We start from the raw sequence: 14,683 nt of genomic DNA on the forward strand, positions 1-14,683 counted from the left end.
ACTAGGCTGTGAAACAGATGATACTGTCCAAACTAGCCTTCTGTTGCTTCTTGTCTAGAGCCACTGAGGAGCAGTATGTTTGTGATTGTCATACTAGTCATGGCTATAATACCTTTACTGTAAACATTCCATGGGACATTTTCTTGCATCTAATTGGCATCATTATGATCATTGAAGTGTTTTCACATTCTGTACGACCTCAGTAGAACTTTCCCTGCTCTGAAAATCCCTCTCTTTCTAGGTTATGTTTTAAGTTTCATAAAGGTCACAAATGAATCTCTTGTGACTGCTCTGAGTTTTATGAAGTTGAAAACCAACTCAAATGTAAACGTTGTTGTTTTTTTTTTGCTGTATAATCTACCACCCCATGTCCATTTAGGTTGTAACATGGATATTTGGTTACAAGGGGAAGGATACGAGAAGACTATGATTTTTAAAGTGATCTGAAGGTAGGGACTTTGTCATGGGAATTGTGTGACTTCTATTCCACATTTTCGAAATACGAGAACTTTCCCTGGAATGCTATAATGTACTCATTTTTTCGTCTTTCATTGAAATGTGCTCTTTTTCGGAAGTGCTCATACAAATGTCTGTCTCTAGGGGTGGCTGTCTCTAATGCCTTCAGTGTGCATACAGGCAAAGAATGTTAAATTTTGTGGATTGATGCACAGTGCAGATTCAGCAAGTCAGATACCAACTCAAATTCTCTGTCAGTGCTACCCAGTTACTATGGCAACATTCCACTCACATCCATTCAGCTGTCATTACTTGGAGTCAGAATTATGACTACATGACATTAAAAAAATGAAATTCATAACAAAGCATATCTATTGTCTACTATGCATTTCTATGTAATTAATGTGTTTTGTAGCGTTGCAGCCATTTCTAAGCTTCAGCTCATTTGATAGAGCATGATGTATTCTTGCACAAATGTAGCATATTCTGTAATATGAAATGGGTTAGTCAAATACCAGTTAGTAATTGGCTAAACAGAGTCACGTGATGGAGGTACATTCGTTATGTTTACCCATGGGTGAACATTCTTGTGAATGTTCTCCCATGGGGAAACATTTTCATGTAACAAATGACAGAAGGCCTAGGACCGCATGCGCACAGTGAATTTGGCTCTGCGCAATGTAGGTCAGTGGCTCTGCGCGATCGAACGACGCAAGCGATCGAGTGCGTTGTGCTGGGTGATTGATGTTGACGTATTTGACGTATTTGACTAAACCATGTAATATAACAGATGATGACTTTTGCTGTCGGGAACATGTACCGAATGTTCCACCCTCAGGGTTTTAAATGCTATTTCGGGAGGCTATAAGTTCCTCGACTTCGTCTCAGGACTTATAACCTCCCTCAATAGCATTTCAAACCCTTCGGGTGGAACATTCGGTATGTTCCCTCCCCCGCCAGTCATCATCTACAAATGTATATAATGTTCACTTAATTTCCAGCAGTATCAACCCGGGCTAATGTGCAATATATTATTATCATCATAATTGAACATTTCCTTGCCCAATTACACGCACTGTGGTCTGACATCAGATCAGTATTTTGTATCAGATCTATTTCATCGTAAGAATGAAACATCAGTCCGATAGAAAATGAATATGAAAAGGTATAAGACGTACTTTCGTTGACAGTTTCATGAAATAGCGATTAGAATAGAGCAATAACTCCCAATTATCCTTGTTGGAGATGATGAGAGTACATGTTGTAGGTGTAGTGTGATTTGGGTTTCTCATTTTAGCCATTTTTTTTTTTTTTTTGACCATGCTGGAGTGGTTGCCGCTGTAGAGAACCAGTTCTCTTATTTTAGCGGTAGAGATCTCTAGACGCTGGAGATGTTTTTATACCGGTTCTTTGGGGATGAGGAGTTTTATCGCATAGTTCTTTCATATTTTACTTTTATTTAACAGAAAGACATTGATTCCAAAGACTATGTGTACATGAATTTCATGTGTTCTTCCCACAAGCTGCTGGTGTTGGAATAATAAAGTAATTTTGTCATCACATTGGACATAACTTAGTATTATGTGTGTTTACATTGAATATAATATTGTTTTCATAAGTTTGTGTGCATGTTCACATTTCTTTATAAATGTGGGGAGATGCATTATCCAAGTACTCTGTGAAAGTATGCACATGCATACACACATGCTATAAACATAATGAAGTGTATAGTGTACCATATATCAATCTTCTGTTGATAAACCAAGTCACTGTACGTCCCATTCTCATGTTAGTTTGCAGCATATTGGCAAGTAATATGTTGAGTGACCTTGTTTACACCTATGTTTGAACATCTGTTTTGGGTTTTTTTTTTTCTTTCTTTTTTAGTATTTTTTTTATTTTGGTTTTTTGCTGAAAAAAACACTGGAGAGGTGGAATGTTGGTTCGTATACTTGGAAATCAAAGAGTGCTGTTCACATTACTCAGTCAGTACTATTTGGGCATGGTCATAACTTTTATGAGAATTAATTTATTTGCTGGTGTGCAGTTACACTGTGTGAACAGATACCATTGGCTCCTTGATAAAATGGTAGATATACATTGCATTGAAGAAGTTTGTACTTCTCAAAAAAAAACAAACAAACAAACAAACCTAGCAAATAATTTGATTTACTGAACGCTAATTGACTAATGTGGTAAGTCTTTCCGATTAACTAATTGAGATGATGTGTATACACATATTCCTTTTTGCTGTTACAGCGCAGTGCAGGTAAGGGAGTTCGCATTGTGTGAATCGCGTTGTGCAAAACATGCTGTGCAATACACAGCCATTTTGTATTTCTGAGCATTGTAGATAGTATGTAAATGGTCTGCAGTACAAAAGGGACACTAATAAAATATTTTCTTCTCTTGAATATGTTGTCTGTTGTCTGCCTTTAACAATACATTCTTATAAAAATGATTTCGGTATATGTATGCATTTAAGTATTTTTTTTTACACTTTTTCTGACTGTGAAGGTTTATTAGTACATTTTGTATTAAAACCTTGAGCTTATTGTCTGAGGTATGGAATGATCTTGAGAGGTCGTTATGCTTGAGACAAAAGTTATAACGATCCCTCTTTTGTTTGCCGAAGATTAAATCTCTTTTAACATCACTTCAGCTCTTTGTTGTTGTTTGTTTGTTTGTTTGTTTGTTTGTTTTTGTTCAGTGTGTAATTTAATGTCTCATTCGTTTGTTTCTTGTCCACATTGTGCAGTGGAGCAAAGCGGGAGGGGGTAGAAAAAAAAGAGGAGAAATGTTTGCATATTATTGGAGGTGATGTGTGATATCTTCTCGCCACTTTCTATTCAATTCTCAAAGTTTGCGACACCTCAGTTACATGTACAAATACATGTCTATGCAGGTACATGTACTGTTATATTTACTTTGTTTCCCTTCGCACTCGACCATTAGAAGAGCTCGGGATCAAAATACATCTAGTTCTCGAACCTTTTTCTGAGTCTCTAGCAGTAGTGGGGACATTGAACAGATGAAAATATGCTTCATTCGATATAGTAGAGATTTAGTACTTACTGATTTTACTGTATCTCCAGCTAATTGTGTCAAGTTTATAGGAATTAATATGGAGACAATCATGGCACGGTACACAACTTTTTTTTTTTTTTTTTTTTTAGAAATTTCTTTTTTCCATGATCAGTGCAATCTTTCATTCATCTTCTGTATAAGAATTCGAAAGATTGAATTTCTGGAAGATGTGACTGTGTTGCATGATTCACGTAGCCTTGATTTCTTTATTGTTATTTTTGAAGCGTTTTTTTTTTTCTTTATTTATTATTATTCTCCTGTACAGTAGTTTATCAAAACAGTGATCTCTAGCAATTGCACTCGGAGCGTTTTGTTTGTATGAGGACTTAAGAAATTGAATGAAATTATGACAGCCATTCGCTGTACTCTGTATTTCTTGCTGCAAACGTCGATAGCGTCGATGTGCACAAGGTTCAATTACCATGAGCGCATAGACAGGAAGAAATCCGATAGATCCAGCCCATGTAGTACAGTTCCCTCGACTGGATCGCACCGTCTGTTTACGTGATGAAGGAAACGTGGTGTATGTAAGACGCGGGAATAACGCAGCAGGCGTGGCCGACGCGGGCTTGCGACGCCGGACAGTCCCGTTTGTCCCAGCGGGAATTGGAGGCGTCGAAGCTCCTGATGATGGTGTGGGGGGCTCCAGAAATGGGATTCACGTTTCCGACAATTACAATTTTGTTCCCTGCAGTAAAAGACAGCAATAGACATAGTATTATTACCGACTATACATCGAATGTATCGCATCAGTCAAACAAAACAAAATAAACAAAGTCATACACAGTGGAAATGAATGTGTCGGGATTTTGCCGTGTGGAATCGATAATACAGGGGAAACTCAGTTAGATGTAACGAACATTGGTCTAACGAGATATTAGATATTCCCACGAAATTCCCGCAGTCCGAATTTCTCTTCTGTGCCAGTCGATGATGTACAGTATTATATTAAATGGGTTAGTCAAATACCGGTTAGTGATTGGCTAAACACGGTCACGTGATGGAGGCACATTGGTTATGTTCGCCCATGGGCAGAACATTTTTGTAATGTTCTAATTATATAGATGATGACTGGCGGGGGAGGGAACATACCGAATGTTCCACCCAAAGGGTCTGAAATGCTATTTCGGGAGGCTATAAGTCCCTCGACTTCGTCTCGGGACTTATAACCTCCCTCAATAGCATTTCAAACCCTTCGGGTGGATATACATTCGGGTGGATAATATACCACGTCGAAGAGAAGTGGACAAGGTTTGCTGATGAGAACTTACCCATACTGACGGTGTTGTTGGTGTAGTTTCCTTCTTCAGTCGCCGTCACGGTTTCCCAGCGGTCGACCGCGTCGTCGTAGACGTCAATGGTCGAAAACGCACCTTGCTGAGATGACGAAGGACGAAGAGTCGTGTTACTATAACCGCCAACTATGTAGAGTTGGTTGTTGGTCCTTACCAGACAAGCGTGCCATCGTGGGACTGGCAGATCGGACATTCTCGTCCAGCTTTTTTATAGATAATGATAATAATATATCATATAATCACACATGTGTATAATTCTATGATTATAGAATTGTGTAAGAGGAATTCTAAGAGGAATTCAAAGTTTATTTGATGAAAATTGGGTCTGGAATGACTGAAACATCCAAAAACAAAGTAAAACAAAGCGAAAGTAATAAAATGTGGGTCCCACACTTTATTAGAATCGCTCTGTTTTGGATATCTCAGCCATTTCAAAACCAATTTTCATCAAATAAACATTGAATTCCTTATGGAATTACATGCTCTTTCATATTTCATAAGAGGTTTCTCATTATCTCACCAAGAAAATGTTAGAAACCTGAAATTAGTTCTCGCAACCAAAACTATACGATCCTTTTAAAAGGATTTTACAGTTACTTCGTACAATATACCACAAGGGCCAATTTGAAGTGTCTTTCAGTGTTCAGCTACTTCCCAGTGTTTGACTACATGTGGAATGTTGCCACAATACCATTGATAAAATGTCTCCGATCGCAACCCTTAGATCCCCAGTCTCGTGGTGAGAAAAAAAAAAATCAGGAGGGCCAAATAATGATTTTGAAATCAAGAAAAATTACAACCCCAAAATTGAACATGTATATTTTTTCGCTTCCTCATCGTCACCTTCAATTGCGCATGCGAAATATAGCATGCAAATCCTTTTGTTGGTATGATTCAAAATATTAACAACCTTTTGAAATAGATTTCATCCGAACCTGTCATCGTGAGCAGAGTAGAATTCCACGACAGCAGTGGGATAAATGTGCACTCCTTCGGTACAGTCGACGTGTGGCGCCGCGTCGCCCGTGGTGAATGTCACGTGATTTGTGGCGCCCCCTGCTATCCACATCCGATAGTGAAACACGGCCGCAGCCGCTGCGAAACGGGGAAAACTCAGCGGAGCGACATAGCGCCAGCTGTTGGTGTACGGCGAGTACCTTTCAACAGTCGACAGAGAGCTGTGTAGGTGGATTTTTGTTTGTTTGTTTGTTTGTTTGTTTGTTTGTTTATGTTCGAAACAAAGAATGAAGAGGAAGGTATCAAATGACTTCTAGGGAAATGAAAGAAAAAGAAAAAAAAAAACTCTTTCCAGCAAAATGCAATGCCTTTCTGAAGTTTAGATTAAAGGAAAGGTGAGAGACATATCGAAAGTGCAGGCATTTTTAGCATAAACAAACATTGTCTGAAACTCACAAAATAAAAACAAGGTCCATTTCAAATAACTGCCATAATCATCGCCTCTACATTGATGTTTTCATAGGAAATGAGCTCTAAAGTCGAGGAATTTAGGGTTTTCTTATTATCAAGAGCAGAATAACAGGCATATTCTTTCAGTTCTTTGCACGCCTATACATCACACTACGCACTTATCGGTCTACCCGCACATTTCACTTCGCTCCACGCAATGCCTATGCGTCCGCTATTACGCGCCGTTTAATCTTCCCTCTCTACCAATTTCTCTTAAGTGAAGACACTAATGCTGGTACACTTTCTTCTCGAGATCCTCTTGTACAGGTAGTATGTTGTCCTTTGAATTCATATGTTTTGTGGTAATAATTTGCCTCTTTGCCTTGACATGGGAAAACCCCCATCTTGTGGATGCATGAGATGGGCCTCCTACTGAAACATTGATGTCAAATTCGATTTTCGCTTTGTATAGAAAAGGGGACTCTATTTCATCTTACATTGCAGTGACACATACAGAGTCATGTCTTCTTATTATACTCATGTACACATACATACATATATTCTACAGTAAATACAATTAGTCAATGAATGATAGATATATGCACATGAATTATTATGTTATATGTATATTATATACACATACATGATGAGAAATATAGTTCACGTGGTGGTTGCAGTCTAAATAAAAGATGAAACGAAGAGAGTAATAAATCATTGTCTAACAATTCTTAACCGTATCAAATTTTCAACTCGTTACACGTCTTCTTCAGCGTTTCAGAACCCTGAAGAATACGTCTTATGTATCGAAAATTTGGTGCGAAAAAAATTTGGTGCGATTAAAAGTTGTTTGACGGTAATGCATTAAGCTCTTCTTATCATTCATGTTTATACACATACGTATATACAGATAGTGAATAGTGTATCTATGACAGGATTTGTGATTGGTCAAATTGGTAAGCATACTTATGTGTTTACTTCGGGCAATTAAGCATTTCTCACCCATGTACTATGGTAAAAGCATTTATGTAGCAGTATTCATTACCCGAAGAAAGTCGGTGTTCGAAATATAAAGGCTTAATACCTGGTGTCATAAACTTGTTTACTGCTACTAGAATTCCTTACCGATATGACTGTAGGCCTACATACGATAACATTGTTAGAAAAAAGAAACGCGTAAACAATGGCTACATTTTCGACCTTCTTTTCAAACAACGTTTTATGGAATATGTTGGCACTTTTTCAACCCACGCAATCATGTTTATGTAAGCTTCTCCAGAGGGGGGTGTTTCATCAACGTTTGTCAGCGCTGACAACTTGAATCACCATAGTAACAGTCAGTGACCAGAGCATCTCAGCCAATCAAATCCAAGGATTTTGTTGAAATTGGTCAGCACAGACAGTTGTCAGCGCTGACAAGCGTTGATGAAACACCCCCCAGATCATACCAGTATTGACAATTATTCAGGGTTTTCTGGGACGGACACCGTTCTAGGGCTTTCTATGGCTCCCTCGGTATTGAGCACCGGTCTAGCCGCATCTTAAGGTCTCTGGTTCGTATCACAGAGGAATCCCATTTTCTGATATCATTATACCCCCACCCACATTTATAGTGTATGGAGGTATACAGGAGTCACTCTGAGGTTGGGAGGCCGGTCGGTCGGTCCGTCGGTCGGTCGGTCTGTCGGTCGAGTGGTCGGGCAGGTCGGGCAATTCGGGTGGTCGGTCCGTTGCAAAATCTTGTGGAGCGAACTATTCCCTCATTTTTGAGATATTGACCCCAAATTTGGTGTGTGTGACCGCTATAGTGGGTAGATGTGCAAGACAAGACACTTTTTGTTAGTATCGCATATGCGTTGCCATGTCAACGGCATTTTTAATGAAAAAAAAAAAATCTTACACTCCATTGACGTCTTGTCCACCGATAACGTAGAGCTGTCCAAATAGCGCCACCATGTTGTGGTATGATCGAGCCGTGCCCATGTCACACAACCGACGCCATTTGTCATCTTTGACGTCATATTTGTGAAACAGCTGACAGGGCGCTAAATCACCTTGCGCCCTTGCCAAGTTCAATATGTGTCCTCCTGCAAATAAAGAATGTTATTTGCAACAGGGTTGGTTAATAGTGCAAAATGTGCACTCCTATACTTCAATTTTACCGACATGAAGGTCAGAAAAATAACGTAATGTGATGCAGACAAATATCTCTATAAATTTTATACTTGTCATATGCTTGCACTTTAGCAAAGTAAGAGTAGTTGTGGATTAATTGCTGTTGTTGTTTTTTTCAAAGAGATGTCATGTTTTGGGTTCATAAATCAAGAAAACACAAAATGTAATTTGCAGCTGTAGTGAGTCAATAGACAGGAGGCGATCGATCAACAAATTGTTGAGCAAAACTTGTAATGACCTTAATTTGTAACATTATTGATATCACATTAATCACCTCAATAAGGTCATGTAGATCATGTGCCTTGATTATTGTCTCAGCTGGTACTGATGTAAATGTTTACGACTGAAATTAGATTCCTTCATCACTCTGCCTGAGGCGAACAAAAATATTACATAAATGTAACATAATCTTCTTCGACGAAACAACAACAACAACGTCAATGTTTATTTTCGTTCACAAAGTCAAGGAAATCAAAGTAAAGGTGATAGGTACTGAAAAGTGAAGAAAAAACCCGACAGAAACGAAAGTAGAAGAAGTAGCACCTGTATGTAATGACGACAGCTTATGAAGCCCCAAGTTTTGTACGAGATGCTAAAATAATCTTACCCGAAACGTAGATGGAGTCCTGTATAACGCAGACAGCATGGTGATCGATCGCGATTGGCAGTCTTCCGAGTGTCGTCCAGTCCGCCAGTGTCCCGTCCTCGAAAACTTCTATGCTCCTTCCTTGATCATAGTATCCGTTCCTTGGGAGTCCGCCCACACGGACCAAGCATTCGTCGCCAACAGATGACATCTGGCGATATCTCGTCTGTGTCGACGAATACAATTTAACGGCAGACGGCTCTCTGATTTCAGTCGAATGATACTGATCCAAAAAAGGTACTGGCAGATATTCCATATCAGCACCGTAGTTTGACGAAAACTGAGCTGCTGCTCTCGCCATGGTCTTCCTTCCACCCGGCAACATCACTTTTGCTGGACGCTGGAATCGCCCCGCTTCCGCTGGATGCTGATAACTTCCTCCAGTCAGTGAAGAGGGAGAACTGCGCGATGAAATTACTCGTGGAAGTATGCTGCTGTACGGGCGTGCCGGATGATTGCCCCCTTGCTCCTCGGTAAGGGAGGATAATGGAGTAAACTGTCCGCCTCTGGCGGATGGCGATGGTTGATAACTATGTGGCGATATCTCAGGTCGTTGCTGCAAAGAAAATAGCACCGAACACTTTGTCCTTTAAAGGGAGCGTATAGTTTTGGTTGAGACCTAACTGCAGCTTTCTAATATTTTTGGGTGAGATAATGAGAAACCTCTCATGAAACATGAAAGAACATGTAATTCCAAGAGGGATTCAACATTTATTTGATGAAAATTGGTTTTAAAATGGCTGAGATATCAAAAAAGAGCATTCCTAATTAAAAGTGGGAACCACCGTTTATTAGGATCGCTTTGTTTTACTTTGTTTATTGATGTCTCAGCGATTCCAAAAACGATTTTCATCTAACAAACTTTGAAAATGGTTCTTAAAATGGTATGCTCTGTACTATTTCTTCAGTGGTTTCTTGGTATCTCACGAAAAGTTAAAGCCCAATTCTCATCTCCACCAATTCCCTTTAATTACAAAAGTAAAGTTATGTTCATTCTTTGCTTTCCTGATCAGTTTTATTGGACGGCAAAAGAAAGGCGGAATTGATCAGTATGTCGATCTGCCCATGAAATGCGCTCAAATTCCGCCATGATGACTCTTACGAGAACACTCAAATATATCCGTATATATTCAGGGCCTACATTATTAGTCTTTGTTGGTTTTTATACATTTCGTAAATAAATTCAGTAAGTATTTGTATTATCGGATGACGTTTCTGTAGCACATGCAATATCAGATTGTGCAATGGGATTCGCACACAAATAGCTAAATATTTACCCGAAACGTTTCTGGAACTTACTATCTTTGTCGAATCTCCTGCGTTTGATGTTGTCGTTCCTGTATATCCGGGTACGCAGCAGCGAGCTACCACCGCTGCGATATGTCGCCGAGTAACGGGTGGATGGAAGCGAAGACGAGCTGGTGTAAGACCAGAAGAGTATCTCCGAGCATCCACTATGAAGCGCTTTATAGTCTCACACAGCAGAGTAGGTGTCATCTCTTCCAGCAGATCGTCGACCGACTCTACCGAGATGCAGTGAAATCGGACGTGCCGGAGCATCGTCAGATTTGAAGTTGTATCAGAGGCATGATGGGAGCTCCAGAGAAGTGCAGCTCGTAGAACATCAACCTCCGAGTTGACACATAGTCTGTCGTCTGCTAGAATCCTGGCCGCGAACTTTCCAGGGCATAGCGCAAATTGCAGACTCTTGGCAATATCGAGAAATTCAGTTCGGATGTGCTCCAGAATTACGGCATTGAGTTCATCCAAACCTGTCGCGTGGGTCACGCAGAACGCGTTGATGCACTCTTTCTTCCAGCAACTCCACAAATATCTCCGAATGGCGTAGGTGAGTGATTCCACGGATAGAGCCAGTGAAGCTCGTAGGAGCTCGACAATATCGCTAAAGCTGACCTCGATGTGTGAGGTGTAGATGAAACGAAGTACTTTCTGAAATACCTGCGGGGATATGTCTTCAATTTCAACAGTGATTGGCTGAATTTCGGCGCTCAAAGAAACGTCGAGAAATATCCGCTCAAAACATTCGCTGCTGGCAGCTAGGAGGACTCGGTGCGCACGAAATTTCTGACTTCCAACCTTGAAAGTGACGTCGCAGAACATGCCTTGTGACCACATTTTGTTGAACAACTGCAGCGTTTCTGCCTGAGAAGTCCGGCTCAATACGACTTCGCTGTCGACAGCGACTTCACCTGTTGGTGCCTGGGGGCGTCCTTCGTGTTCAATGAACTCTTTTCCTACGTGTCTCCAGCGATCTGTGGCTATGCCTCCATCAACGGTGCAGTCACTCAATGCAAGTCTGATTGTCTTGTTGTTACCAGCAGCAGAACTTTGCATTCTTCCAACTTTCCTTTCGCTGGGGACTCGATATTCAGGAGACAGTGAATGCTTGCAGCAACAAGTATTCAACTTCCCTTCCTCTACACCTGGAACTCGACAGCTCCTACTTCGTTCGGCAGCTCCCTTATCCAAAGGTGTTCTGTTTGGCATCCTGCCCGCACCATGAAGTTGCCTCAAATGACTATGGTCCTTGGACTCATTTAGAGAAAAACCATTAACTTCCCTGATGCCGACATTGTGGTCTTCATGTGCATTTCCCATCCTGCCTGAGCCAGGCATCCGACCTTGGCAAGTCATAGGCGGCCGAGACTTCATAGTCACGCTGGCGTCTTCGCGGGTATCGCGTCCACAACTGCCAAATACATTTGCGTCGTTGTTTCTCTGATATTTGTTAGTCCCCTCATGAGGATCGGCGGTAGCCCGACCTCGCGATTTGATTAGCCAGGAATCAATCTCAGAAGTAGCTCCATCACCAATGTCCCTCCTGGGTTCTGGTGTTACTAAATTCCCTCTACCATGAGCAACCGGTTGCTGGACTTCGCTTTCGTTTGCTCGGTTATCATCTTCTGCATATTTCACAGTGGACCCTCTCTTCCGACAAGTAGCCTCCCTGGTGTCTAAAGATCCGGGCAAATACTTCGGCACAGATGTTCCTCTTTCCCTGGTGGCGCTTTGGTCATTATTTGTCCAGGATGATTCTAACGAGGTTGGCCGAAAATGGCTTTCAGCACTCCTTTCATAGTCTTTGGCGACATCATTATTCGGTGATAGTTTACTGCTGGAAGAACGTGGAAGCTGCTTACTTTGGTCGTCCGAATAGTGAGAATTCTATGACAGTTAACGAGAGAAAGAAAGAAGGTAGCTCAAGGCCAAATATATTAATGGTTTTAAATGATCTTCTGATAGATAGATGGTCTACTACGGAATACAAAAAAAAAATGTCAATTATTCTTGTATTCATCAACAATTTTTCTTATTCATCAACTATCTTTGGTATTCATTTTCTTGCTGGTCTGTTAAGATCTATGATAAAATAAAATGATCAGTGATCATTTCAACCCACTGTCAGGGACCCGCGTATGGTCATTTCGTCAATCCAAGATGCGTCATAAAAAGATAACATACGAGATTGGCATAGAGATCTACTCAACCGTCAAAGAAATATGATGAAAAATATTTACCATCTACACTCTAACCCCACTCCCCATTTGAGTTTCAATGATTTCCGCTTGCCCTGTCTGTTGGGAATTATACTACAGGGACGAATTAGCCTGTAATTCTTATTCCAAGGTTCATTAGTCCGACGGTTTGTATAAACCTAATCCAAAATTATAATAATCCGAAAACTAAAAGAAGGTGCACACTAAACGTAAGAGCCATCAGATTTACAAACCTTATTCGTGTTCCGATCAATGAACCATAGGAATAATAATCGTTTTTTTTTTTCTGATTAAACATCTTCGGAGTAACAAGCCTATTTTCGTTTGCAGAATTAAAAACCCATGGAATAACGAACTTTAGTCTGTTTCGTATTAACGAATCTTCGGAATAACGAAACCTGTTCACACTCTTAATATTCTACTTACGGTTACCCTGTTTACACTGGCTGCCACAGGCTCGTCAGCGCCGCCGACGTGGCGGTAATCCTCAATGTCCTCACATGAACAAAACTCTTCCGCCGAGCTCCAAAAGTCCTCTCCAACACCCATCATATTGCTATTGTTGGTGGATTGTGGACGGCCCATTTCTAGAATCGGGTCTCTCAACAGGCACTCAGCAAACCCTTTGTTCCTGCAGATATTACTAAAATATCTGAGGGGTTTGTAAAATACTAGAGTGTATCTTAGACATCGCGAGTGATAACAAGCCATACGCCATGCACGTACAGACGCAGACAGGATCAGTTCTTGATCGTTTAATATTTTTACGTCCTTAGTCTCCATGACGACCGCGCGCTCGGGATGTTTCCCACGTTGTTTGATGTGTCGCGCAGTGCGCATTGTGTGCGCATTCAGGAAATGTGCTATTCATACGTCATGTTCATAGCGGACGCGGCACATCTTTATCTCAGTCTACCAAAGACAGATGGCAAGAGCTCGGCTGAACATAAAAATTATGTCAGTAGCTTTATTAAGGGCTTTTTACACTTGTGTTTCTTAACCCCGGACTTTCTCTGACCCAGGACTATCGTTAGTCCCGTACCAATTTTTTCAGCTTTTTACACTCGCCAATTAATCCCGTACTATCTCTTGTCCGGGGCTAAGGAGAAAACTGACCTTTTTACACTCGTATTTCTTAGCCCCGGACTTTCCAAACCACATGAATATTCATAATTACGCTGTGTACTGTACACGTACACGCACGCACCGGCAGCACTTGATTACCTCGTTTCTGATTGGTCAGTGAGGGTCGGACTTCGTCTCCGTCGCTTAGCCCAGGATTATTTTTTTCGTTCTGTTTACACTCACTTGCTTGGCACCGCAATTGCGGTGCTAACCCCTGCTATTTTGCAGGGCCAGATAGTACCGTACTATCGGTGGGGCTAGCCCACTTTGGCAAAAACGAGTGTAAACAGAAAGTGGGCTAAGGATAGTCCCGTACCAACGGTGGGGCTAAGGCCCCCCTTAGCCCCACCGTTGGTCCGGGGCTAAGCAAAAATTTACAAGTGTAAAAAGCCCTTTAGTTTCATACACTTAGCAAAAAAGAAAGTAAACACTTTTTCAAGATCATATTTCCTCATAGAATATTTGGCTATACATATTCATGTTTTATATACCATGTTAAACGTAAATAAATTGGTTATCAACCTGGTAGGTCAGTAAAAAAAAAAGAAAAAAAAAGAAGTTTTACGGATTAGTGAACACATTCGTTTTTCTCTTCCATGGCTCAAAAGTAAAAATTGCAAAAATTAGACTAGTCAGTCATCGCATGTGCTCTTCCATGTAACAATGAGAACAAAGGACATTAATTTCAACATAATAAGAAACACAAAATGATTTGCACAAATCATCCTGTGATCTCTATTTAAAGTCTAGGCCTATAATATCTTTGTAGCCCCCAAAGATAAAGAAAGGCGAAAATGATAGAAATTTGAAATGTTATTTCAAATCAAAATAATATTTGGTTCATTAATTTGTCTCATGAATTCTTAAATTCCTAAATCAAAAGAATGAAAAAAGGAAACTCTGATTATGTTATCGCCTTTGCGGCTTACTCCCTATGTCCTGAAATTGAAGTTTGATTCGACCAAAAATTCTTACTT

At 40.5% G+C, this 14,683-nt stretch overlaps 1 protein-coding gene across 1 annotated transcript; it reads right to left on the reverse strand.

Moving 5' to 3' along the window:
* Positions 1–1,412: 1,412 nt before the first annotated feature.
* On the reverse strand, positions 1,413–11,588 carry LOC140239611 (kelch-like protein 26). Its single transcript, XM_072319446.1, has 6 exons — positions 10,363–11,588; positions 9,025–9,619; positions 8,143–8,329; positions 5,774–6,016; positions 4,815–5,041; positions 1,413–4,231 (listed from the first exon to the last, which is right to left on the reverse strand). Exons 1-6 carry the CDS (start codon positions 11,569–11,571, stop codon positions 4,044–4,046), a joined length of 2,649 nt encoding a protein of 882 aa, XP_072175547.1. The 5' UTR covers positions 11,572–11,588; the 3' UTR covers positions 1,413–4,043.
* Positions 11,589–14,683: the final 3,095 nt, after the last annotated feature.

This window comes from Diadema setosum, chromosome 2 (genome assembly GCF_964275005.1).
Source record: "Diadema setosum chromosome 2, eeDiaSeto1, whole genome shotgun sequence".
Classification (NCBI taxonomy): domain Eukaryota; kingdom Metazoa; phylum Echinodermata; class Echinoidea; order Diadematoida; family Diadematidae; genus Diadema; species Diadema setosum.

Coding starts and splice junctions, on each gene's coding strand:
- LOC140239611 (XM_072319446.1), bottom strand. CDS start 11,571: ATGCCAAACAGAACACCTTTGGATAAGGGAGCTGCCGAACGAAGTAGG. Junction 8,330..9,024: donor GGACTCCATCTACGTTTCGG/GTAAGATTATTT, acceptor CTTTATTTGCAG/GAGGACACATATTGAACTTG. Junction 4,232..4,814: donor CAACAACACCGTCAGTATGG/GTAAGTTCTCAT, acceptor CTTTTACTGCAG/GGAACAAAATTGTAATTGTC.